Source organism: Thamnophis elegans, chromosome 4 (genome assembly GCF_009769535.1).
Source record: "Thamnophis elegans isolate rThaEle1 chromosome 4, rThaEle1.pri, whole genome shotgun sequence".
NCBI lineage: Eukaryota > Metazoa > Chordata > Lepidosauria > Squamata > Colubridae > Thamnophis > Thamnophis elegans.
The window spans coordinates 51006213-51033703 of record NC_045544.1 but is presented as its reverse complement, the minus strand read 5'-3'; the positions used below and the strand labels follow the sequence as shown (position 1 = coordinate 51033703).

The 27491-nt window shown below is 39.4% G+C and overlaps 1 protein-coding gene across 1 annotated transcript; it reads left to right on the top strand.

Moving 5' to 3' along the window:
* The first annotated feature begins 297 nt into the window (after window positions 1-297).
* Window positions 298-26434, top strand: FBXO30 (F-box protein 30). The gene is made up of 7 exons (XM_032215560.1): window positions 298-439; window positions 12222-12271; window positions 12563-12655; window positions 13524-13563; window positions 20599-20685; window positions 22722-24774; window positions 25453-26434. Exons 4-7 carry the CDS (start codon window positions 13532-13534, stop codon window positions 25654-25656), a joined length of 2376 nt encoding a protein of 791 aa, XP_032071451.1. The 5' UTR covers window positions 298-439; window positions 12222-12271; window positions 12563-12655; window positions 13524-13531; the 3' UTR covers window positions 25657-26434.
* The last annotated feature ends 1057 nt before the right edge of the window (window positions 26435-27491 follow it).

Below are 27491 nucleotides of genomic sequence, written 5' to 3'. Positions count from 1 at the left end.
AGAGAGGCTGGCGGCTTAGCATAAAGTGAAATGTACAACTGCGATTTTCAAGTCAACAACTTCTCGTTAGTTAATAAAAGAATATTGAATGTTTCATCAAACACCGCGAGCGAACATAACGCCGCATAGGAGAGGCGGCGCAATTACCAACTTTGGAATAACCCCGTCCTGCTCCCTGGGGAACTGGGCTGCGTGCGCGTTAAGAGAGTCGCGTCTTACGTCATTAATGTGACTGACCGCGACGTCTTTAGAGGCCCCACCCCTGTCACCGACGCCGCCGCTAGCGTCGGGACCGAGGGGCGGAGCGGAGGAACGGCACCCGGAACGAGGCCTTTTCTGCCCCGCCCCTCACCGGAACGAGTCCAAGAACGTCTCGGCGACGGGTGGCGTACCGTTTTGGGGCTCGTTCACACGTAGGAGGCGGAAGACCGGCTGGGCGGTGAGTCCTGGTGCTCGAGAAGCGGAGGGTCCGGGGTTTAGCCGGCGGCTGCTGCTCAGGCTCCTCCTGCTGCTGCTGGGGCCGGACGAGTAATCAGCGAAGAGCGGGGCTGTCGTTCATGCTGTTGCTTGCGGCTGGGGACCTGCCCGGGCGAACGGAGTCCGGGGCCTGGCTAGGACGGGCGGCCACAGCCTTTTGGAAAACCGGGAGAGATGGGGTTGCCGCCGTTGCTTGGCAGCTGGTGCCTTTATAAGGTGGCCCCGGGGAGCCTGCTTGGTCGGACGGTGGGGGTGGGGAAGAGGGGCTTTGCTCAGCTTTGGACTTCGCTGCCTTGGCAGGGTCCGGTGGGAAAGGATAGAGGAAAGCGTTATTTGTCCGCTGGGGTGCCTTTCTTTCCTGGGCGCCCGCCCCCTCTTCTCCTTCCACCACCACCACAACCACCCGGGAGACAATGGCGTGGGAGTGGGTGGGTGGGCGAGTAGGCCGTCTCCTTCTTCATCCCGGGGTCTTGATGTATTCGCCTAGCTGTATCGGTCCTTACTAAGGAGAAGGTGCGCAGATTCACACAACGTCGGGCACGCCCAGCTCCGGCTGCTCCAAAAAAGAGCTCTTTTGTTCGCTACTGCGCCCAGGAACCAACAGCTGCGAGTCGCCGCCGTTTCTTTTCTTCTGAGCCCTTCCGACTTTCCTTCAAGGCGCGAGGTAGAAATAATTCCCTCGAAGGTTTCCTTTTAGGGGGATATTCAAAATGAATAAGGAAACGGAATAAGCGATAGCGCGGCCCTCATCTTCTGTATTAGCCTCTAGACCAGTAGTTCCCAACCTTTTTTGCCGTGCCCCACCAAAGCATCTTTAAAATCCTGATGCCCCCACCTCTGACACAATTCTTACTTTACTCAAAAAGTGAACGCTACTCAGGCGGAGGAAGCCTAGAAGGCCGTTAACTTGGTTTAAACGAGGTTTACTTTGCCCCCATTAAAAATCAAATTGCTCCTCTGTGGGGTGTGGGGCCCACGTTGGGAACCACTGCTCTAGATAGATTATCGGGTTTTCAGTTTTAATTATATAGAAAGTAATATTATGTTTTGTAATAATGTTTTGTGTTTTTATTTTTATAGTTATAATGTGCACTGCAGACAGCATTTAATTGCTTTGTACCATGTGTAATGACAATAAAGTAAACTAAACTAGATATTGAGGCAAAATAAATTGCCCTATGAGGAAAACTTGTATCTTAAAAAAGAGGCACTCTTGTGTTTACCTGTAGAGAAAGGTGTGCTGTACCAGTCCTGATTTGTTTGTAAAGATGGACAGATAGGATAGTTTTTATTTAGGGGAACCCTTCATAGAAGCACTGTAGTCTTGTATGTACAGGAAATTTACAGTATTTTAAAAACCTTTTTTCTCTGCTGAAAGTTAAGTAGGTCTGACAAATCTGAAAGCTGGAGACAACATAGTCAGAACTGCAGCTAGTTTGGACAGCAAATGTTTTTAATTGAAGCCACAAACGGAGCACTAATGTGCTTCTCCTTGTTAAGTAAATCAGGAAGCAGTTCATCCTCGGGCTGGTATCTTAGGGAACAGTATAAAATTTTGAAAAAAAATTACATGTCAAAACCTCTAGCAATGAAAGAATAGAGTGGATTTTATTTAGTGTGCCTAGCTCTGGATTTTTTTTTAGCGAAAATGGAAGCATAAACTCATTATCAGATATGAATGTGTCATATAATAATGTTTTCACTTTAGCTGAGTCATAATGGTTAACAGTTCTTTGAAAATAAAATTTGGAAGAGTTCTTAATTTAAGTACAGTACTATAGACTAAGGACTATTGTGTAAGCCAAGAAATTCAGAATTAACGTTTCCATTGGGGGAGGGGGATGTGAAGGAACCATGTTTTATTTTTAAATAGCTCTGCTGAAATACTGTCTGCTATTTAAGCTCTTCTGTATTTTCTTCCACATTAAAGCATTTTTTTCTGAAAGTTCTTCAGAAATCATAGGATGAAATAAAAACCCCAAATCATATTCAGGTAGAATGTGAGACTTATGTGTGATTTTATGAACGTGTCCACATAATATTCTGGGAAGTAATACTAAAATTGTTAGAAATTGCCTTTTTCTGAGACACTTTTTTCATTTCCCCATCTGGCATACAGCCTTGGTATTCCTGATCCTGCTGCATTTCCAAGTCCAGAAGTGCTGCCACCTGCTGACATTACATGCAGAAATGCATGATGTTTTTAATACAAAACATGAACAATGCAAACTTATATACATTGAGAAATAGCCCGTGAAATTAGTCTTTGAGATCTGTAGTAATTATTTCTATGTAGGTTTAGGCACAATTGCCTTAATTCTGATTTAAAATATTTTAAATCACAACTATTTTTTTAATCCCAATTTTTCAGATTAATTGCCATTCATATAATAACTAGGAGTTTCCTTTTGAATCTATTATATGATATTTTCTATTAGGTTAGCTAGGACAGTGAAGAGATATATTGACTGCTGGTTAAATAGCTACAGGTAGTCCTTGACTTACGACCACAAGTGAGCCCAAAATTTCTGTCAAGTGAGACAGTTGTTAAGTGAGTTTTTCCCCATTTTACAGTCTTTCTTGCCACTGCAGCTATAAGTTAGTAACCTGGTTGTTAAGTGAATCACTGCAGCTATAAGTTAGTAACCTGGTTGTTAAGAGAATCTAGTTTCTTCATTGATTGTCAGAAGGTTGCAAAGAGTTATCTCTTTGCAACCTTATGACAGCAATGGTTGCAAATATGATCCAGTTGCCAAGCATCTGAATTTTGATCACATGATCATAGGGATGCTGCAATTGTCATAACTGTAAAAACAGTCATAAGTCCCATTTTTCAGTGCCGTTGTAACTTTGAATGGTCACTAACAAACTGTTTAAGCCAAGGACTACCTACATTACCACAGTAAAAACATTTTGGTGAGTAGCTAGACATAAAGCATAGAATTGTTTGTTGTACTTTCAGATCATAGTTGATCAGAAGTAATTAATTTAGAAATATATTTCACACCTAATTTGCATTTCTTTTCTGGGAGCTGTTTCACAAGATTTTTAAGTGTTTTTCTTTTATTTAAAATATATTATGGTTCTGATTCAGGGAACATCTGTATATGCTGACAGGTAAATTATTGTGTACAGGAAGTCATGGATAAACAGAGTATTGATAATTCTTTTTATTGAGTTGGAGATATGTGTCTGGAATCTATTGGTCATAAATTAAGTGTAAGTCTCCTCCCCTCAATGGATACAATAAATGGATACAATGTGCAGGGTTTTCTGGGCAGCTTTTCTTGTCTATTCTAGTTTAGAAAACTGCCAGTGTGCAAATGTTGTAATATAGCTTATAGCCACTAATATTTGAGAATATTTAATTTTCTTATTATGAAGCTATATTTTCTGAATTAACATTCAGTATTCAATAATTTCCAGCCTCAATAGGCAGGTGATTTATTTCTGTTTTCAGCTATGGCATTTATATCTTTGAGTACAGAATAAGCTGTTTGTAGTCACTAAAATGTAACTAATATTTAAATAATTATGCTATATTGTTTGTTTTTCAGATATTCAGGGACTCACATATTAAAGAATTTATATTTTATAGCACTTTATCTAAATTTTCAACATTCATTTTCAGATAAGTAGTTTAGCCAGCACCTTTATTTAGGCATTTTTTTAAAAAAGTGTCTACATACCATTTCCCCTAAGAGCTTCAAATCAGAAATATTGCTTGGCGGAAGTAAAATATAATATTGATGTAGATGTTTGATGAGAGCTGGTTTGGTCTAGTAGTTAAGGCTCAAGATCAGAAATCTATGAGTTCTAGTCTTACCTTAGGCAAGAAACCCAGCTGGGTGATTTTTGGCCAGTCAATCTCTTTTCAGTCTGTGATATCAGGCTTAGGCAACAAGTCCATTGTTCAGTCCCTGTCACCACCAATGGATTTGGTTGATCCAAAAAAGAAAACCATGAATAGGATATGCAGGAAAAAAAGGAAATGAAAACAAAAGTCATTTTTTGATATTGAACCCAAATACATGTAGGGTTTTTAAAATGATTTATTATTAGATTATGGAAAATTCTAGTAAAATATACAAATAGACCCTCAATTTAACAGACATGAATGTAGTAGACTTCAAATAAAGTAGGTAATTTTTTGTTTTAGACATCATCCACCAAAGACTACAGATAGTCCTTAACTTATGACCACAATTGAGCCTAACATTTCTGTTGCTAAGCAAGACAGTTGTTAAGTGAATTTTGCTCATTTTTATGACTTTTCTTGTCATAGTTGTTATGTGACTCATGCAGTTATTAAGTTAGTAACATGGTTGTTAAGTGAATCTGGCTTCCTCATTGACTCTGCTTGTCAGACAGTTGCAATAGGGGATCACATAACTATGAGGGTAATGTGAAAAACAATAATCACATTTTTCAGGGTTCTTTTGATTTTGAACAAAAATCACTAAATTGAATTATTGTAAGTTGAGGACTACATGTATTTTTCATGAAGTAATCCAGATAATTTGTCATTTGGATCAATGTACATAACATTTTGAAATTGTTTTTAAATATTGATGGCTTGTGATACTGTTTGATAAATCATTTATATAAAAATATATCTTTAGTGTCTCTGTGATTCTGTCAAACTAAATTAAATCTATTTGTAATGTGTAGTTGGCAAAGTTTAGAGTAATGTGTAATAGCTTTGTCATCTCATTTCATATATTAGATATATTTCTTAATCATGAAAGCTGTCATAAAGTAGCAATACCAATAGCATTTGTATATTGCTCCATAGCACTTCACAGCATGCTCTGAATGCTTTATAGTGTCAGCATATTTTCCCTAACAATCTGGGTCCTCATTTTACCAACCTTGGAAGGATGGAAGCCTAAGTCAACCTTCAGCAGGTCAGGATTGAACTTTTCCTACCTGTGGACAGAGTCAGCCTGCAATACTGAAATCCTTCAGAGTGACCATTGCCCATGTGATAGGTCATTTTAGGAGAATCTCTAACTGGGTTTAGAAAATGAAACTGAAGTATTTAAAGTGTTAATGTGTGCATCATGAAGTGAAAAGCCGAAACTTGCCAGTAGGTATCCTTGACTTGGTAGAATTTCATACATTTGTCTGGTGAATTGTACTCCTATAGAGAACTCAGCAATTACAATGTTTACCCCACAGAATCTGATGCAAATTTGGAGCCTAAGTGAACAAGTGCCTCACAAGTGAAAGTAGGCTGTTTGCTTCAGTCACCTGTGCTAGAGTTTTTTTCAGATTGCTTCTCTAGTTTTACAAATTTTGGTTTTGATATTTTTCTGTTGAAATTTTGAGGAAAACATAGCAGCTGTTAATGAATAAGTGGCAAATTAGTTATTAAGGTAACTAATTGTGTTATTGTGTTATTTTTTAGGATAACATGACAATCTCTTCTATATCTTAATATCTATCTTTATACTGTATTGGCTTAATATTTGCTAAACACATCTGATCTAGTGGTACCTTGAAACATATAGTTTCATTATGATATACAACATCAAGAATAAAAATCTTGATCATATTGCTTAATTTAAAAGAAATCCCTAAAATCACAGATCTGGCCTAAATTGAGTATTCTACAAATTTTTTAATTGGATTTTATTCAGTTCTAGTTCTCCATTATAGAATACAAATCATTGTCAAAAGAGATATACCCATACTTCCTATGTATTTCATAGGTTTGTTAGCTAAATCTGTTCACATAATACTTTATATAGCTTATATGATCATATTCATAGTTTTGATGTAATGTTTTGCTAATGCATTCATGTGAAGACTATATTAATAAATTATGCATTGTTTTTTATGCCTGACTGTGACATGTGAAGTCGGCAGGTTTCCATTCAGACCAGAATCTGAAGCCTTTGATTAAAGTTGGCTTCAGATTCTTTTCAAAATTAATAGCCATTGTTCCTGGGTTCAAAGAAAATATAGCTAATATTGTATCTTCTGGGAAGGAACAAGAGAAGGGAAAGGGCTACAAATTATGGATAAACATCAAAAATTTTTGTCTTAAATCCGGTTTGATAATCAATATGCCAATTAGGTTGAAATTATCATTGAGACAAATGCCCCTAGGCATTTAAATTAAAAAAAATATCAAGTTTTAGAAATGAGTAGAAGAAAAAGTAAATCAATATATCTTTTTTTCCTTTTATCTACTTGGAGGCTCCTGTTGGTGGCATTGTGAGTTCTGAACTGCTGTTAGGACAAACTGTGGTGCAATGTGAAGTCTGAATTTATCTGGTTAACAGGAAGATAAAAATTCAAAATAAAATAATAAAACATGAAATAATAAAAATACAATAATAAAATGGATAAAAGATTATCAGAAGTAGAATTAAAATTCAACTATCGGGTTTAACTCTATTGCACTAAGTAACTGGTTACCAAAGGGGTAGATTATATTTGGGGTATTTTCTGTTTCAAGTCATTAATATGATCTTTGTTATTCGTATAAACATTGGTGATTGGGTTGTTTGTTAAAGTTGGAATTTTACTTGTGCTAGCAGACTTTCCAAACATGCTTTGGCAACTGTAGTCAGCTGATTGTAATATGTACAATAACATCAGGTGGTCTGAACCTTCTAAAAGCAGTGTACATCTCACCAGAACTGTGTGTATTTTTAGGTTTCTTGGTTGGTAACAGGCAAGCACACATACTTCAACATATCTAATGAACTGAACCAACTTGCTGACATTGCCTAATCAGAAATGAGCAGCTGCTTTTCATGATTTGATCATTAATGAGGCACAGTATATCAAAGGCTATTATTCTGTTATTAAGATTGGGTTTTTTCATTGCAGTAAGCGAAACTTGGTTCTTGCAAGCAAGAATGCGGTGACAGTGTAATTAAATATACATTGCTGAATAACAAGCCAGCTCCTTACGCACACATTCTACTCCCTGTAATTTCCCATGTTTATTTTCTAGATTTACCCAACAGATAGAGATAGTTTGTGTCTCAAATCAATAATAATTTATATGCAAAAGTATAGTTGAACTGTATTAAAAGTTGATATTGTTGGCTGGAAGAAATCACAGAAATACTTTATCTAGCAACCTGTGAACGGAAATATTTCAAAATCATGCTCATGGGTTTGGCTCCAGTTCATTTGAACCATTTTTCAATTTTAAACCCAACTGTGATTTAGTCTATAATCATCCACAAATAGTGAGAGCGCCAAAAGTATTTCCCAAAAAATAAGTCCCTCAAGTGCATTGCTAAAGTTTTAAAAGTTTATTGCAACAGATAACAGAAACAAAATTGTAAAGTGTATATGGTAGAATTCCTCCAATGAAATAAATTACATACATTGGAAAGATTTAAACATTTCAGTATTTTGGGCGTTTCCATCCTGCTTTCCTTGGATATGACAGCTATTTTGGCTAATCTCACTAAGGTTGTTCTTTTGGCAGATTTATTTAAAATATGCTCCTTTATTTTATTTATTTATTTATTTGTTTGTTTGTTAAATTTCTAGGCTGTCCAATCCCGGAGGTTTATGTCAAATACTCTCTCAACAATATCTCTGTAGATGGAAATGTTCTCTCATTAAACACATTGAAAATGAAAGGTTGGATTTATGGGCTTTAGAAACTTGAGATGAAAGCACACTTACTATATTTCATGTACAACTTCCAGGAACTGAAGGATGGTATTGTTGCAATTTAATACACTAGTGTTTACAAAACAGCAGCAAAAGATTTATTTCATTTGCAATACTTTTTTCTTGCATTTTTGTTCTTTTGGTTAGTATTTTTTTTTAAAATGCAGATTTAATTGGAAACTAATAAGAAAAGGTGACTCAATTACAGGAACTCTGGTCAAGTGTTCTCTTACAAAAGTGAAGGGATATTAGTACATCTTGATGATCAATTAAGAGAAAATTCTATACCTGGACTTCATTATCCATGACTTTGTTGTTTGGGATTTCAGATATCTACCATTGATAAAATAAACCAGAACTCATTATCTGTGATAAATGGCTTTGCCTGTCTGCAGTTTTTGGCACTCAGTTCTGAACCTCACCATTATGTACATGTGCAAAAGGGTACATATTTGGCTTCTGTTCTCCCAATTTCCCAGTGATCTACACTGTTTTGACCTTATATGGTCATTCTCTTCCTGTACATACTTCTTCCATAATGAAAGTGAGTAAGTGTATAACAGAGAACTTTGCAGAGAGATTGGCAAATGTTCATGCAAGCTTTGACTTTGAGAGAAAAGGTAAGATTCTGCAGCTGGGAAGTGTCGTAGAGGACAAAATGTTTTAATTTGACCCACTAATAGGCAACAGCATCAAGCTCAATAGGCAGAAGTTGCTTTTCAACTCTGCAAGGACAGGTTCTGAAAACAAGACCTGACAAAGCATAATTATCTGCTACTTTTAAATATAGTCACACCTACCACAGCTAAAGTTCCATCAGGAAGCAATACTGACAGTTCAGAGCAGGAACAAGTGGAGGAGTTCGCCCCTTCTTCCAATTTTGATTCAATAATTTTATAGCCTATCCTTATTTCAATTTTTTCCTTATATTTTTCATGATTTGTTTTGTAATTTTTTGGTCATTTTCCAGGTCTAACTCCCAAGTCTCATAGGCCTGCTGACTCATAAGTGGTTTCATTAACCATGATTGTATGCTGGAATGTAACTATTATGAATAAGAAGGTCTTCTATATTCCAATTATATGATAATTGAATGCTACCTATGGGACACTGTAGTCTTTTGTAGTTCAATGGAATAGCAGAGGACAGTATCTTTGACTCCAAGAACTGGATTAATGCTAAGATTATGAAGAATTAAGTAGTTAAACCATGAAAGGTTGTAAAGTATTAACAAAGCTCTGCATTCTTTGCCAGTATTTGGTGTTCTGATGCCTGTTACTGAACATCCAGTTGACAAGAGTGTCCTATGAAAGTGTGCAACATCTCATCAACATTAGTTACAATGTCATAATCTAACTATAGAATTACTACAAATCTACAAATACCCCTATATCTGAGAATTTTAATAGAATTTGGTTTAGCTTCAGTTGAAGTGAAGTACCATTGTCTAAGAATATATATGAAAAATGCATATTTTTATCGTATCGATTATTTCCCCAGTCTGGTTTTTTTAAAACAAATATGCACCTGTTGCAATAGCCAAGAAAGTAACTTCTTCCTCTGATCTTCATGTAGCATTATAAGCATGTTTACTAATGCATCTGGAAATTTGTTAGAGAAAAATGCTTGAGAAGGGCAGGCTGATTTGGGGGAATATAACTGCTTTTCTTTTATCTACTTTCTGCTCTAACTTTCCCTATCACAAAGTGTTCTCTATAGCTGGACATTTGTTACAGGTTCTTGAATATAAGTGTTTACCAAGTGCTGATAAATTTGATAATAATAATTAGAATAAGTGGTTTATTTAGTGCTTTATTTGATTTATATCTCATTTCCTATTCAAATATTCTTAAGTTTAATATTGTTAAAGATTAGAAAATAAAAAAAAATGCTAAAGTTAAAGACTTGACAAAAATACGCTTTTTCCAATTCCTAAAGGCAGAGATAGTCAGGAGTGAAATAAAATTACTGAGGACATGCATTCCATAGCTTGGGACTGACATAGCATTTAATTTTATATTGTCCTTCTTTCCAGAATAACCAGAGCAAATTGCACATGAAATAGACTTGTGGGGGAGGAGGGGGGAAAGACTAGACTTAGATAAATCAAGACAACGACACCAACAATTATTAACAGTAAGTAACAATTAACAAGAAAGATTTTTAAAATCATGCATCCGCATAACAACAGAGAGATATTGTCCTATACATTTCTAAGGTAATAATTGTTTCAGTTCATTGGAAAAGGAAACTAGCACTGGGAAGACCTGTGTTTGGCCTTTGCACAATAAGCTGAAATAGCCAATGGGATCATGCACCAAGATTTTCAAGTTTGATATAAATACATCAGTCATATGACATTACTTGAAGCATATCTGATCATAAGCTATCTAGGGCTATATAGACTAATGTTAAACAACTTAAATTGAATGGTGGCTCAAGAACAACCAGGGCAGTGTTTAAAGGAAGAGTGCTTTATGGTCCCATATCACTGTTCCACATAACAAATAGGTAACTGTTCTAGCTTCTAGTTAGTCTCCAACAATCACCCTACATGGAATAGATAGTTCTGTGCAATAAAAAGATTATTAGAGCATAGGTTGCCAAACTTAGTCTGTTTGGGTCCAGACTGACTTGTATCTGATAGCCCAAATAAGATAACTGTAGCTTCAGTTGACTACAGGCTAAATTCCCAGGTTTCTTTCTACTGAACCTTTCTGTTATTTGACTTTAGTTTATTGGTGCTTATGAACCCATCAGTCTCAAGTGCCTGTTCAATCTTCCCTGATTCAATTCAAAAGGAGAAATAGACATTGAAGTCTTTAGATAAACATCATGTAAATGTAGACCACCTACATGTAGATATCTTATGGTTATTGGGTCTACAGGCTGTTTGCTGAGAGTTTCAGAAGATTCAGTCACATTTCTCTCATGGTAATCATTCAAGGCAACAGAGTTTTGTGTTATATGCTGGTCTGAAATCAAAGTCTAATTATGTAGTTAGTACCTCCCCTCCATGCTTATAATTGGACAGCACTTTCCCCAATAAAGGAATAGTTGTAATATTTGCAACTGCCATTTGTTGCCCAAAATTTCAAAATCTGGAGGATTATAACCTCTTACATTGCAGTGGGCCCAATTTCTTCATAAAAGGTTACTGACTCTCCATGGACCCATTCAAGGTATCCATGCTGAATTTTAGAGATCAGAATACAGGTAGTTGGCTTAACCCCCAGAAGTGTCTTGTGTACTTCTAGTCAAAATAACTGAAACTGATTTATACATTCTGGCCAAATGACACCCCCTTCCAAGTCAGTTATATCCTCAAGAACTGTATCTAAGAGATGATGTGAGCAATGTAATCAAATGAAACTTCCTTGTGGCTAGTCTTGAACAGATTAGATCCACACAACTCCCCCTCCCCTTCGGAAGCCCTGCAATGATGGTGCAGAAGCGAGCTTTTTTTAAAAAAAACAAACGCCATTTACCACCACTTCTATTCAACACTATAGATTTGAGTGTGCACCCTGATATATGCTTGATTTCATTCATTACAAGATATGTAGCATTTGTACTCTTATCAGCTCTCTGATTGTAACAGTACACCAGATAGTACTGATCAGGGTCTCTGAATGACTAACCACTGAAACTGGAAAACCCCTCATAGCATTTAGGAATTCCTTAGATTCTGTCAGTCTCTGAGTCCCTTCTCTTGCTGAGAAACTCATTGCCAGCTCAAATTTTGCCAGCTCATTGCCAATCTGTTCTATTTCCAGAAAATAGATTGAGTATGCTCAGTAATATATGTTAAGAGATTGACTCATCTGTGAATAAATTTGCAATTATTTATATGGTGGATTTCTGTTCCATGGGCAGACAAATCTGAGTTGGATATAGCCCATATATGTTTCATTGTCTCACTTTTCTCTAGTTTATCAAGAGAAAATTCTTTTTAAATTTTTTTTTGAAGTTCAAATTAGTATTCAGATGACTGTGCAATTTCTCCATGGATCACCACAGTGTATTTCAATCCAAAGAATAAAACTGTACTAAAACAGAGGTGGCATTTTATTGAACTTAATTTGTTTTTGTTGCAGGAGGACCCTCCCCCCCCCCCCAACAGCTGAAAATCTATTCTGGCAATAAGGTAATACAGCAAGAAAATTAAAAACATGTGGAGAGGAAGAAAGTAGGGGAGAAGCACTGAATTAAATTACAAGGGGAGGGATTATTTAAAATGTTATTTTATATTACAGTTTTAATTATACATGTGTGCTGTTTATGTGGTTGTAGTTTAATAAATTAAGAGAGAAAAGGAGTTACTTCACATCTTTATAATTTAAAAAATTAAGAAGAATTTTTTTTCCTAGTGATATTCCAGACTTTGCTTTATGGGTTTTTAAAAATAACTTATCCATATGATTCTCTATCTTTGTAGTGTTTTAGCTGTGCCGACATCTAAATAAAATAAGAATGGAGATTATACAAAAGAACTTCACTGCTGTATTGTTTCTTAGAAAGTTGTAATCTGGTAAGTTGATTGTTTCTTTTCTTTTTGTGCCTTTATCTTTTTAGCTTATTTTCTATTGAGTAAATTTTACCCCAATTGATAGGTTCATTTTTGATATCATATTTTAAAAATGATTCAGACAAGCGAACTCATTCTGAAAATAACAGGATGATCATGGAATTTGAAAATACAAACACCTATGCAAAAATATGAAAGTTTAATAAGGTCAAAAGTTTCAGGGATTAGTATCTGAAAAGATGTCACACCGCACACCGAAATCTATTCTCTGTCATACCAGTGAGAAAAATTTTAAATAATGCCTTAAATTTACTAGAAAGCAAATGAAGGTTAAGACTAAATTTATTTAAATGGATTAATTATTTAGAGATCAATTCTTCTTTACTGGATCTGTTTAAAGGCTGGAAAGCCTTCTGTTGTAGATCCATCCATTCACGCATTAAATTTATATGGCCACCTATCTCAATGAAATGATTCTGAGTAGCAACCAATCACCTGAAAAAATGATAATTAATAGATGTTAACATAACCATGAAAGAGGTTCTTAACACACTCATGGGGGTGGTGGTGTTGCTGGCCCAGGTACATAATGAGTCTTCAAGGTTAGATTATCTGTGTAATAGCTAAATGAATAGATGCTTATTCATGTTTCATATGTTTAATATTTCAGCTGCTCCTATTGATTAAGAGTACAGTTGGTATAGTTTCTTTTTTGGCTGTGGGCTGTCTGTTTTACAGTAAGATGGAATTTTATAAATTTTATTCACATGTGAAATATGAATCAACATCAACTATGGCACTGTAAAGCTTGTAATAATGTGTAGAGGTTTTCTAGAAATATATGTTTCATTGACTAACATCTTTCTTTCAGGATTTCTTATGACTTACGACTTTTCAGAGAACAGATTCAAGTATGTATACATATATGCAATATTTGGTTTCTATAAAGAATAGTTAAATGTGGAAAAAATATTTTGAATATTGTATTGTATTTATATAGATAATCCCCGGGTTATGAGAGTTCCCTTCATGAACATTTAAATTTACGTGATAAGTGCCCTTAGTGTTTGCGAACAAGGCCCCAAACTACGAATTTTGCACCACCACAGCATTTGTTCACCCTTACGAACAACTGCAGAGGCTCTGCAACATTTGTTCTGCATGTTGCTGGCTGAAATGGAGCTTTTGAGGGGTGAATCTGGTCCTTAGAAGCCCCGGGCATCCAGATGCCTTGCCTGGCACATTGCTGACTGAAATGGAACTTCTGAGGGGCGGATCCGACACTCCGTTCAGCCCTCTGCGAGCCTTCCCCAGCCCGTTGCAGGCTGAAATGGAGCTTCTAGCTGAAATGAAACCTTTGCAAATCCGGCTCCATTTCAGCCAGCAACCCTGCCTGGTGAGCCCTACAGAGGCCTGAATGGAACTGCAGAGGGACACACGAGGCTGAGAGGCTGGAGAGGAGACTGCTTGCTACATCTTCACAAGGTAGTTGACCTGGTGTGGCAGGTTGGGGGTAAAGCAATTGTGTGGAGCATGAGGTATTTCAGTGGGTCAAGGAGGCCTTGGGTGGTCTTAGGCAGGTGGTCTGTTCTATCAGTAGGCCCGCCCCATGACCTTCTCCACCCTGAAATATCCCGTGCACTTAACGAGCCTTGCATTTGATTAGTGAATGTGTGGGCAAATGGAAGGAGTGATCCCATTCAAGGTACAAGAGTCACTCCCACGAATCCTCAGGTTACAAATGGAATGGGCAGGCTCCATTCCATTCATAACTTGAGGACTATACATATAAATACTGCTATATAAGACTTTAATGCAGAATGCCAAAAAGTAGTGTCTAATTCTTGGTAATTTAATTTAAGTTTGACGTTGGTATTCAAAGTGTGTTCAAATTTCTTTTTCCATAAAGCATACATTCCAAACATCATTTATAATTATGGCTTACTCTTACTCTGTAAATTTGAATTGTCTTGCTCAAGATAGAGCTGTTGCAATATAGGAGATGTGGGCAAGATATTGTTTAAGGTATTAAAAACGGGAAGATTGTAGGTAATATATTTGCAAGAACTCAAAAAAAGTTGGGTTATCCTACATAAACAAATTAGTGAATCTTTGTTTCTTATAATCTTATAAAAAAGATAAAATAAGTTAACAGAATCTTTTATTTCATGTCTATTGGACATTCCAAACAGTATTTAAATATGACTATAAACCTCTCTATGTTAAACGTAGGTGAAGCAGGGGTGAAATACTACTGGTTTGGGCCGGTTCATCTGAACCGGTAGTACAAAATACTACTGTTCACTACTTTTCAGTAGTGAAAAAAATGCTTAACAAAGTTTTTAAGTTCTGGTGCTCAACAGTGCTGTGCGATGGTAGGAACTTTTTAAAACTGTTTTTTAGCATTTAGGGTCCGTTTTTGTTCCTAGGAGGCTTCCCTGAGGCCTTCCTAGGCCAAAAACGGGGGATGGGGGAAGTCCATTTTTGCTCCCAGGAGGCTTCCCTGAGGTCTGCTAGGCCAAAAATAGGTGGTGGGGGGGGGGGGTCTGTTTTTGTTCCCAGGAGGCTTCCCTGAGGCCTGCTAGGCCAAAAACGGGGGATGGGAGAAGTCTATTTTTGCTCCCAGGAGGTTTCCCTGAGGTCTGCTAGGCCAAAAATAGGGGGTGGGGTCTGTTTTTGTTCCCAGGAGGCTTCCCTGAGGCCTGCTAGGTCAAAATGGGGGGCGTGAGCAAAAGAAAGGAAGGAAAGAAGGAAGGAAGGGAAAAAGGAAGGGAGGGAGGGGAAAAGGAAAGAGAGGAAGGACCACAAACCTGGCAGTAGACGCAGCTTCAGAAGATATCTTGAAAGAGCACAACAATCCAGGGCTGGAAGAGACCGGGAGCTCATCTAGTCCAACCCCCTGCTCCAGCAGGACATTGTTAAAGTGAGTTTCTGTCTTTTGACCCCCACCTCCCAGTCCCATGACTACATAGTCATGCCCACCCAGTCACATGACACCCCCCCCCCCCACTACCACCACCAAGCCATGCCCACAGAACCGGTAGGAAAAAAATTTAGATTTCACCACTGAGGTGAAGTGTCATAAGTTAAACTTTAGCCTGTTCAGTCTGATATCCATAAATCTATTTATATGGTGTAATGAAAATACTGATTAATATTAAATAGTTAGATTTTAATGATGTTTAAAATGGATGTCAAAATGGATTGATTTTTTTTCTATATGAAATATTTTATTTCCCTTTTTTGGTTGCAAATGAGCTTCAGCTCACAAAAACGTATGCCTTTTAATAAAATATGTTAGTTTGAAAATGTGCCATCAGACTTCTTTTTGAATGTTAATAGTCATCTATATAGTAAATGAAAAAGATAAAAACATTTTGTACTTGAACATTTTGTTCATGTTCTAGAGTCTGTTGTACAATCTGAAAGTTTAAACTGATTTATCAATAAATTTTTAAGATATATTTTTTTTTAAATTTGTACGGCTGCCCTTATAACTAGTGGCCTTATTCATATATTGTGAAGCCATAATATATCCTGCCAAAAAACAAATAACTTTATTGTTTAGCACTATGGATTAAGCCAGTATGTAGGAGAACGTACAATTGTAAAATTGTAAAAAAATTAAATTGTTCACAATTCAGAGACATAATGTTAACCAGCCATTATTCTGGGCAAACTTCCATTATTCTAGTCCCATGGGATGATTATTTATACATCTACTTGGCTCTTAAACTTTAACCAGACTGAATTGGTATAGATTTGGCAGAAGATACAACACTGATATCTTCTCATGATAATACAGAAATAAGACTTAGTGAAAGGGATATTCTGCCCACTTTGAATCTTCAGTATTTGTAGAATTTCAGAATTCTGGAGGCCATTTTTCCCAACTATGGGTATTTTATTGTGATCTTGGTATAAGGACATCATATTACAGTTATATGCCATTAGTTTTTAGTATTTGGAGGAACAATTCTGAGAGAAAACAGGTATTTTAAGACTTGCATATATTCTTCATACTTTGGAATAAAGACCCCAAATCATCCCGTATCATTCCTCACATTGTTCCATTAAAATTCAATGTGATTATCTGGGGGCTGTATATAGCATGAACCACCAGTTGTCAGCTTAATTTGTTTTCTTGAAAATGTAAGTTTCTGTAATCGTATTAGTTTTCCAGAGGAGGGGAGGGAGTGGTCACCTGTGGGTATTCTCAAAGCCTGATTGGTCCAAAAACTGAGAGCAAAGCCTTAAATACTGGTGCCTTCCAATCCTGGTCCAGTTCTCTCAGTCTTTCTTGGTCCAAGTACTGTTTGAGAATATTCCATAGGTAGGCCTTTGTTTGTTTGCGATTTGGCTTTCCATTTGGCTTAATTGGGCACTTTAAAAGTTTTTCTAAATTCTAAATTGTGCAGCTGCGGCCCCAAGGGACAGATCTCTGCCTTGGGCGGTTGAGGAGGGCCCTGTGTGGCATTTGGCCTCCCCCCCCCCGCGGGCCCGGAGCCTCAGCCCTATCCCTGGGATTGCGGGGGTGCCAGCTCCAGTCTTCAGCTGCTAGAGGAGCAGCTTCCCTTGTAGGGATCGGCGGCAGCAGCGGCTTCAGCGCCACGTGGAGCGTGCGAGCTGCCCGCGGAGCAGCTGATCGCTCCGGGAGGCTGCCGCTCCGCCGGAGGTTTCTATTACTGCTGAGGGGGACAAGTGGGGGTGAGGAGAGCATGTCTGGGCGCCGTGTGGCTCTCCCCGACTCTGCTTAGCATGGCGCCGGCTCCTGGTAGCCCGGCTGAGTCGCTTGACCTGGTCGACTGTTTATTGCCTCGGCTCCCTGGGCCTTCACGAAGGTTCTAGCGGCCCTGGCGGCTCATCTGCGCTCTATCCCTGTGTGGCTCCAATGTTATTTGGACGATGTCTTGGTTCAGGCGGGGTCTCTTCCTCAGGCCGTCTCGGACCTTCGGCTCACCATTCGGAGTGTTCCGAGCCTGGGCTTTTCGGTGAACTTCACCAAAAGCCATCTTTCCCCCTCCATGCGTATTCTCCACCTGGGGACGGTCATAGACTCCATGTCGGGGGTGGTGCGTCTGTCCCAGGAACGTCAGAGCAGTCTTTGTCAACTGGAAGACAGTGTTCGCGGAAGGCAGTTCGCTTCCATTCTCTCTCTATCACAGTTATTGGGCAAGATGGTCTCTTGCATCGGGATTGTCCTGTGGGCCAGGCTTCACCTTCGACCTCTCCAGTGGGAGCTCATCCACTTTCAGAGGGGCGATTGAGCAATTCTCTCCGGACCCTCCGTCTCCCAGCGGGGGTCTGGGCCTCTCTGGCGTGGTGGCTCTCCCCGGCCATTCAGTGGGGCTGCTGCTTCTGGGAGCCGGACAGGGTGACGGTCACCACAGACGCGAGTCTGTTCAGGTCGAGGTCCCTGGTGGGTTCTCGGATGGCTCAGGGCAAGTGGACGGCCTCGGACCTCCGCCACAACATAAATTGGCTGGAGCTGAAGGCCGCACGTCTGCGTCACTTTCAGTCCTCGGTGGAGGGGCATCACGTGCTCCTCCTGACGGACAATGTGGCCACCAAGGCCCACATCAATCGTCAAGGGGGGTCCCACTCGCGGGCCCTCTGGCTGGAGGCTCTGCGGCTGGGCGCCTGGGCGGAGAGACACCTGGGGTCCTTGGTGTTGGAGTACATCTCCGGGATTTCCAACGTCCAGGCGGATTGGTTGAGTCGGGTGACTCTGGACAATGGCGAGTTGTAGCTCCACCTGTCGCTGTTTCGGAGGATCTGTCAGAGGTTCGGGACTCCTCTGGTGGATCTGTTTGCATCGCCCGCAAACTCCCAACTTCCCCGGTTCTTCACCCGTTTCCAGTCCAGGTCGGCGGAGGGCACGGACGCCCTCAGGAGCCGATGGCCCCCGGACGTTCTTTATGCGTTTCCTCCCATTCCCCTCGTCCCGGGGACTGTCAGGAAGGTGGTGGCGGAGAGGGCTCTGGTCATTGTGGTGGCCCCTTATTGGCCCAGGAGGCCCTGGTTCACGGACATGGTCCAGCTGTCAGTGGTCCCTCCGTGGAGGATTCCGTGGGGGGAGGTGGTCTTGCTGTAGGGGGCTCTGGTTCACCTGGAGCCCCAGTGGCTCCATCTGACCGCCAGGCTCTTGAACGGCGGCTTCTGAGGGGGGCTAATCTGTCCTCTGGGGTCATTCGTACCATCGAGGCGTCCCGGCGTCCATCGACGACCCACATTTACAATTCCACCTGGACAGCCTTTGTCCGGTGGTGCTCTCCTGTGGGCATTTCTCCCGATAGGGTCACCATTCCTAACGTTTGGATTTCCTCCATAAGGGCCTTGAAGGCGGGCTTTCGCAGAATATGGTTCTTCGATCCTGGGGGGGGGTGTCTTTTTCCCTCTCCCATGTTCCCCTGATCAAGTGTTTCCTGAAGGGGGCGGCTAATCTCAGGCCTCCCCCCATCCACAGGTTCCCCACGTGGGATCTTCCCCTGGTGCTCAGGGCCTTGACAGGGGCCCCGTTTGAACCTCTCCAGTCTGTTCATCTTCGGTACTTGTCTCTGAAGGTGGCCTTCTTGGTGGCGGTTACCTCCGCCTGTCGTATTTCAGAACTGGGCGTTCTAGGGTGTCTTTGGCCCTGTCTTCCAGGGACGACCTTTGCCATTTTCACCAGGACAGGGTGGTGCTTCGCCTTGATCCTACCTTCATCCCGAAGGTGAATACTCCCTTTCATAGGGCTCAGGAGATCGTCCTGCCCGACTTTTGCCCGGGTCCGTCCAATGATAGGGAGAAGCTCTGGCATCGGTTGGATGTCCGCCATGCTCTGCGGATCTACCTCCGGCGGACCGAGGGGGTCCGTAGGTCAGAGGCCTTGTTTGTTTCGTTCCAGCCCGGGTTGCTGGGTTCTAGGGTGTCTTTGGCTACCATCGGCCGTTGGCTGGGTCAGGCCATTGTGGAAGCTTACGGGGCTTCAGGTCAACCGGCCCCGTCAGGAATCACGGCCCACTCTACCAGGAGTGCTGCGACCACGGCGGCGTGGGCCACGAGGGCCCCATTTGAGGACATCTGTCATGCGGCCACTTGGGCCTCTCCGACGCCTTTCATCCGACAATATCGTCTGGATGCCTTCGCGTCTGTGGACGCGTCGTTTGGTCGGAGGGTCTTGCAGAGGGTGGCGGCTGATGCTCCCCTTGGGTCCTAGTGGTTTCTTGTTCTCCCTCCCTGGGACTATAGCTTGGGTATATCCCACAGGTGACCACTCCCTCCCCTCCTCTGGAAAAAGAATGTTGGTCTTACCTGAACATGTCTTTTAAGAGGAGGGGAGGGAATGGTCACAACCCGCCCTGAGTTGTGCTCCGTTGGGGCCAAGGGAGGGCCTGGGTGGTCCCAGGGGGTTGGGTTTTTTTTTTGTTTGTTTGTTTGTTTTGTTTTTGTTTTTGTTTCAGTTGTACCGTTCGACTTCGAGACCTGGGCCAGGATTGGAAGGCACCAGTATTTAAGGCTTGGCTCTCAGTTTTTGGACCAATCAGGCTTTGAGAATACCCACAGGTGACCACTCCCTCCCCTCCTCTTAAAAGACACGTTCAGATAAGACCAACATTCTTTTCAACCATGTTACAAATTTTGTTAAAAATATATGTGGTAGTAAAAAAAATTCCAAACAATCCAATTCAAACAAAATGAAATATAAAAATGCAGATTAACAAAATGGATGCAAAGGCGAGACAGATTCCAAACTTGGGGAATTTAGCAGCACAGTAATATTATTTAAACTTAATTTTCTACCAAGAACCAGATTAATAATATCAAATCAAGGCAAATTTACCATGAACATGATCAAAGCATATGTACTTTGAAATTCAACTATAATCTGTGTGTAAATGTAGAACGAGCAAAATGTATGTCTTTGAAGTTACTTGGTGATTGGTCAAAATTTCTTTTGGTGACAGGTGCCACCAGAAAAAAAAAATCATATTTGCAGTGCCAGTAGGAATTGGACTTTCTTCTATGCAAGCTATGAGCTCATCTGAAGAAAAGTAAGTTCCACTATGTATTAATTTGATTTTCAGATAAGATTGGTCTCCAAGCTGGTGATTATTTTGTAATTAGATGTAACAGTAATCTAATATAATACAATGCAATAATATAATAATGCAATGCAAACTTATAAATAAAACAACGTGCACTTGTCTTTAAGACTATTCAGAGAAAAATTGATGGTATCTAAAATTAAGTTGTAGGCTGTATTCTATTTCTGTGCTGTAATACATTTTGTAAGTGATTGAAGAGAACCAGTTTGGTGTAATAATTGAATGGAGGGTAGTGGTTAAAGGTACCAGACTAGAAAATGGAGACAGTGAGTTCTATTCCTTAGAACCTTAGAAATGAAGCCAGCTAGGGCCTGTCTGTCTGTCACCCTTAAAAAGAAGGCAGTAACAAACCACTTCTAAAAATCTGGCCTAGAAAAGTGCAAGCACTACTTCATATAGTTGCCAGGAGTCAACAAAGGCCCGAAGAAAAAATAAAACAAACCTGAAATATTTAATATATTAATATATTGTATTTTTTGCTCCATAAGACACACCTTTTTTGTACCCCAAAAGTGGGTGGAAATGTATGCGTCTTATGGAGTGAATATTGCCTCACAGACTATGCTGTGGGGGGAGGGGATTGGTGCAGCAGCAAACGACCAGACGCTGCCGGTGCTGATTGGTGGTTGGATCGGCCTCCCGGAATCAGCTGTTCCAGGCGGTGGGTATTGCCACCACCTATTGCCGCCACCACTGTTCACCCCACCATTCTCGAAGGCTCCAGCATTCCCTGGCAGAGGCAGCAGACACAGTGGAAGCAGCAATAGCACTGTTTCTGGTTGGCTAGCCCACTGATTGGCGGAGCTACTGGAGGCTGAGATCCAGCTGTCACTCAGCTGGCCAGTGGCGGGCGCAACGAAGCAGAGCCCTGATGACCCATGTGCTGGGGCTGGGAGGCAGAGGCAGAGTTTTTGTTTTCTTTGCCTTTCGTAGAGCAAAAAATATCATAGTTTATAATAGTATTACACCCATGTTGAATTTTGAGTAAGGCATGAGCCCTGTAGATTTCTACATTTTACCACCAGATGAAAAATGAAAAGTTGAAAAATTTCTACAATGTGATTCTAAATAAGTTTTAAGATTCTACAAGTTTACATTATTACTATAAATTGGAATAGCACCCAATTTGAATAGCACCTTTTCCAACTGACAGATTTTATTGTTTACTTCATCAGAGCCATTATGTATCTATACTGATGTAGGATTTAAATTGGGTTGAGGCAGAGAGGAAGGGAAACAAAAACAGGTTGATTATGCAAATGCAGGCTACATGTGAGATAGATTAAAAGGTATCTTATCAATTGAAAAGTATATTTGTTAGAATCTCATTGTGTTTGTTGAAATCTGTGATTGTCTGATTTTTTTTAATGTATGCAAGTTCATCTCTTGCTTAAAAGATGGAGATGAAATTTCATTTTTCCAATTAGTCAGTTTGAGGTCTGCCATAGAGCATTCTGAATATGTGCGGGGTGGGACGCGCACATTGAATTATAGGTGTGAGCACATATGCTGTCATGCGCACCGGCTTTCAGCACACAAGGACCAAAAGGTTAGCCATCACTGTCCTATAGCTTTATGTGAATATAGAAGTTTTTCAACTTAATAAGTTTAAAAAATGAGCATGTAGACTATAGTAAAAACTATTAACAATTGACAATTTGAAGAGTCTTCTCTATTGTGAGCTGCAACTTGCTTACTTTCCCAGATTAGTACATTTGGCACCAAAATTATACTGTCTTTCCTCTCTTCTTGGCTTTACTCTTTTATTACCTCATTTAATATTGTTTTCATTGTATTGGATACTTTAATATTCTGCATATAGTCCTAAATTTCTTTGGAGAGGGGAATAAAAGTATACATTTAATTTTTTAAACAAGATGTATTCAAAATTTTCTTCTAATTTTGAACACTGTAGCTCTTCTTTTAGGTCCTTGCAGAGATAGTTTGATACCTTCTCCGGCTTTCTTGTTTTCTACATATAGAACTGAACCTGCCACCATGGAAGATCTTCAGCATTTACATTGTGTCAACTGTATTAGTCGGCGTTGTATGACCAGATCAGAAGCTGGAATTTCTTGTGACTTAATTGGCTGCCCTATGGTTTGTGGAGCGGTTTTTCATTTATGTAAAGCTGAAGAGCATCGCCTTTTATGTCCACTTGAACGAGTGCCTTGTCTCAACAGTGGCTTTGGCTGCCCATTTACCGTAACCCGAAATAAAATTGCTGAACATCTAGAAACCTGTCCTGCAAGTGTTGTATGCTGCACTATGGAATGGAATAGATGGCCAATCAGTTATGCAGATCGAAAATCTTATGAGAATCTAAGTAAAGATGTTGATGAAATTGAACAGTTGGATATGGCTCTTGCCCTTCAAGATCAACGGATGCTTCTTGAATCTCTCAAAGTTGCAACTATGACATCAAAAACTCCTGACCCCATATTAAAACCCAGAGAACAATCTTCGGTTGCAAGTGCCCCAGATGCTGCAGTTGCAAATGGATTATTGCCTGTCGATGAGGAATCATTTGGTGCACTTTATCAAGCCACTGTGGAAACAACCAAAAGCTTAGCTACAGCTCTAGATATTCTAAATACTGCTACTAGCTTATTGAGTTCAAAACTCAGTATCTTACCATGTAAAAGAAATGCAGATTGCTGTGTAAAAGAACACAGCAGCATGCAAGCCATGGTAGAACATGATTCTGAAGAGGAAAATAGCATGGGAGCAGTTGGTGGTATTAAGTTGGATATTTTGAATCAAAATGGACAATTAGAACAAAATGGGTCAAGTGACATTTGTTATGATACTACAAAACACTACAAACTGAATATGAGCCTTGATAATATCCCTTTATGTAATGGTTTTCATCTAGATGATTCAAGCACAGAGAAACTGCCACAGAATGAAGAACTAAATATATGTAATTCCAGCCAGTTTAATGTAGCAAATAGTATTCACAGTGCATCTCCCTGTGATAAAGCAGCGAATGTTTGCAACTCAGTCCCTGTAGCACAAGTTAAATATGAAATACCTCTGCACAGCTTGTCTAATGGCACCACTGACCACATATATATGTCACATGACTGTAATGATGAACAACTACAGAGAGAAATAGAACAAGAAAAACTCAGAAATAATGTATTTTCTTTCATTCCTCAACATACCTACAATTACTTGGCAAATTACTGTTTATCTGCATCAAAGAAAGACAAAGCAGTAGATACATCCGACTTGGAAATAACAGAGGATCCTATGGACCTTCAGGGAATAGACTTAATCACAGCAGCATTGCTGTTTTGTCTTGGAGATTCTCCTGGTGGCAGAGGTATATCAGATTGTCGTATTATTGATGGATACCATGTTGATTTTGGGACTCAGACATTTTCTCTCCCTTCTGCAATTCTGGCCACAAATACAATGGTAGGGGAAATTGCTTCAGCATCTGCCTGTGATCATGCAAATCCACAGCTCTCAAATCCAAGCCCCTTTCAGACTCTTGGGCTAGACCTGGTACTAGAATGTGTAACTAGATACCAAACAAAGCGTTCAATGTTTACATTTGTCTGTGGACAACTGTTTAGACGAAATGAATTTTCTTCACATTTTAAGAATGTACACGGTGATATTCACGCTGGCCTAAATGGCTGGATGGAGCAGCGATGTCCTTTGGCATATTATGGATGTACATATTCTCAACGCAGATTTTGTCCTTCAACACAAGGAGCAAAAATTATTCATGATCGGCATCTTCGGTCCTTTGGAGTTCAGCCTTCTATATCGACTGTGTTGTCAGAGCCTGATAAGAGATGCTGCTTAGGGCTGCATAGTGACAATCTGAGTAATCTTCCTTTTGAGGTCCTACAACACATTGCAGGTTTTCTAGATGGTTTCAGTTTATGTCAGCTGTCACAAGTGTCAAGATTAATGAGGGATGTATGCGGAAGCTTACTTCAGGCACGTGGAATGGTCATTCTGTTGTGGGAAAAGAGGATATATGCAGATGGAAGTTTTTCATGGCAAATAAAAGAAAAGGTTTGTATATTTAATTGTGAGAACTTGCTTACCTCTGTTTTGAATTGGAATGACTTTTGCATAAAAATTGAGTTATTCCAATATTTCTCTCTTGGGTGCTATGTGGGAGGCAGGTGTCTAGAGTATGGGAGCAGTGAGATAGAAACAACTTGGAGAACAGTATAACTAAATATAGTTAATATAATAGTAAATACAAGAAAGAGTTCAACTTTTAGGGGATGGGCATACAGGTATCTGCTCTACAATATTCACTAGCTGCTTTCTGTATCCAGATTTTCAGTATCAGATAGCTAAATTAAGAGAAAGCAACCAAAAATGTGTGTCCTAAAAATGGCAAAACCAAATGGAAATTTGGGGAATCAGGTCACTTTTTCAAAGCCTTTTCAGCTGATATATCTGTTTCATTTTATAAATGAATATGTTTAAATGTATGTCATCACATTTCCATATTAGTTTGCAGGGGTTGTTTTTTTTTAATGCTTATACTAAAATTTGTGGCATATTTTTTTACATTATCCTCCCTAGGAAAAGGTGTTTGGACATTTTTTTAAAAATAATAATAATAATAATAATAATAGTAATAATAGTAATAGTAATCTATAGCTAGGATCTACATCACTTGCATGTGAGTGAGTCCTAATAAATATATCATCATGCTAAAAGAAATTTATTTTTTAGGTATGGCGATTCAGCACAGCATTTTGTACTGTAAATGAATGGAAATTTGCAGACATTGTAAGCATGGCTGATCATTTGAAGAAATGCAGTTACAATGCTGTAGAGAAACGGGAAGAAGCTGTGCCACTGCCGTGTATGTGTGTTACAAGAGAACTAACAAAAGAAGGAAGGTCGTTGCGCTCAGTCTTGAAGCCTGTACTTTAAAGATGAAGAATAATTCTATTTGCACACCCAAGCACCTGAAGTAACCTCTGGATGATAATTTGTGACACTTTATTAATTTACTAAATATGATTTCTGGGTAAATTTGTCATAATGTACATGTTTTGAAATGGCATTTATTTTTTTATAACATGGTCTGGTTAGAAACAACAAAAATTGCCTTAAAAATGGAATTTGCTGGTCAGGGGAGTTCTGTATGATTTTTTATCATTTGTAGGGTTTTTTTTCTTTTTCTTTTGGAGTTTCCCTGACTAACTTACCCATTTCTTTTTATTGACTTCAAGAGACATGCTCATCCAAACAAGAAGTCTTTGTATAATTTTGTCTCTTTGCAAATTTGAATGTAACATTGAATGCTAATTGAAATTTAGCAGCATATGTTTTGATGAGTCTTTTCATTCTATGGATTGCTGTGTTCATATAAGCTGATACAGTGTTGTTTAATATCATTTCTTGTTAAGATTGCAAAGTGTGATTTTAATGTTAAATGCAAATGAATAGGAGCATAATCCACAAGTATTCAGAGTTAGCATCAAAACTTCTCATTTAATGCTGCAAAATCCTGTCAAATGAATCCTGAGATATAACTTTTTTTCCTAATAGTACCTTCTCGAAATTCAACACAAATTGCTACTATTAGTAGTTCAATGGAACAAAATTCGATTTTATTTCAGGCTCCAAATATCTAGGTTAGAATTTTGAATAAATATACTTTTTTCCCTTTTTCATTGTTTGGTATTAATAAAAGGTAATCTTGAAATATTTGTATTGTTTGCTGTAGTTAGCTGTTCTGACCCCTCCTCCGTCCAGTAACGAAAGCCGAGACAAGCTTAATTAGAATGTCCTTTAATAACAAGACCAGAATCTCTGTGGCTGAAAGCCAAGCAAACAAAGGACCTTGGCAGCAATTCAGACAAACCTTGGCAGCAATCCAACCTGCCAAGTTAGTTATGTTCTCTTTAGTCAATGTGTTGACTTCTGCAAGAAGGGCGTGTTACAAGCAGTTTTTTTTATAGTTTGGAGAGGAGCCTAATGACCATCAGCTGAGCGCAATTACCTCCTGTAATTGCGTAATTGTTCCTGACGCCTATTAGCTCTTCGATGGCGTGCATCCAGGAACAACTCACTGCTGGCTTCTGGATCACTCTCCCTTGTCTCCTCCCCACTGGTCCAAGGCTCAGGCGCCACTTGGTGGCCAACCAGTCTCTCTGCACCCTGTTCAGAGTTGGAACCCTGTCCAGGGTCCTCCACATCCTCCAGAGCCGATTCATAGGGCGCCTCGCTGTCAGTCTGGTGGCAGCTCCAACGGCTCCTGCTGGGCCACAACAGTTAGTTATACAGGATTCATAATACTTAGATTAATACATTTAAGTTTTATGGTGTTAAGATACATTCTGTTATGTTAAAAAGTCTGTAACATGTGGTTTCAAGGCTACTTTATAAAGTGTTTAGGACTCATTCTCAGTACACTAAATTCCATTGGAATTTCTGTCCTAGCAATTGTGGTTAGGATAGTGCTCTTTATATGCCATCTTTATAAGATGAGAACTAATTCATTGGATTAAAAGTGTATTTTAAATCTATTTCATAACTCCATATTTTCCATAGTCTTCCATAATGAAGACATTTTGGTGATTGTTTTCTCTACTTACAAAATGCCTTTGTTAATGTTATTCAAAAGCTTTAATACCTATACAACTAGTTTATTGAGCTTGGTGCCACAAATTTTGAAAAACCAAGTTTTAAAGAAGAGAGTATTGGAAAGTTAGCTATATATTGGTAATATGTAATTAAATCATTTAAATATACTTGATTTA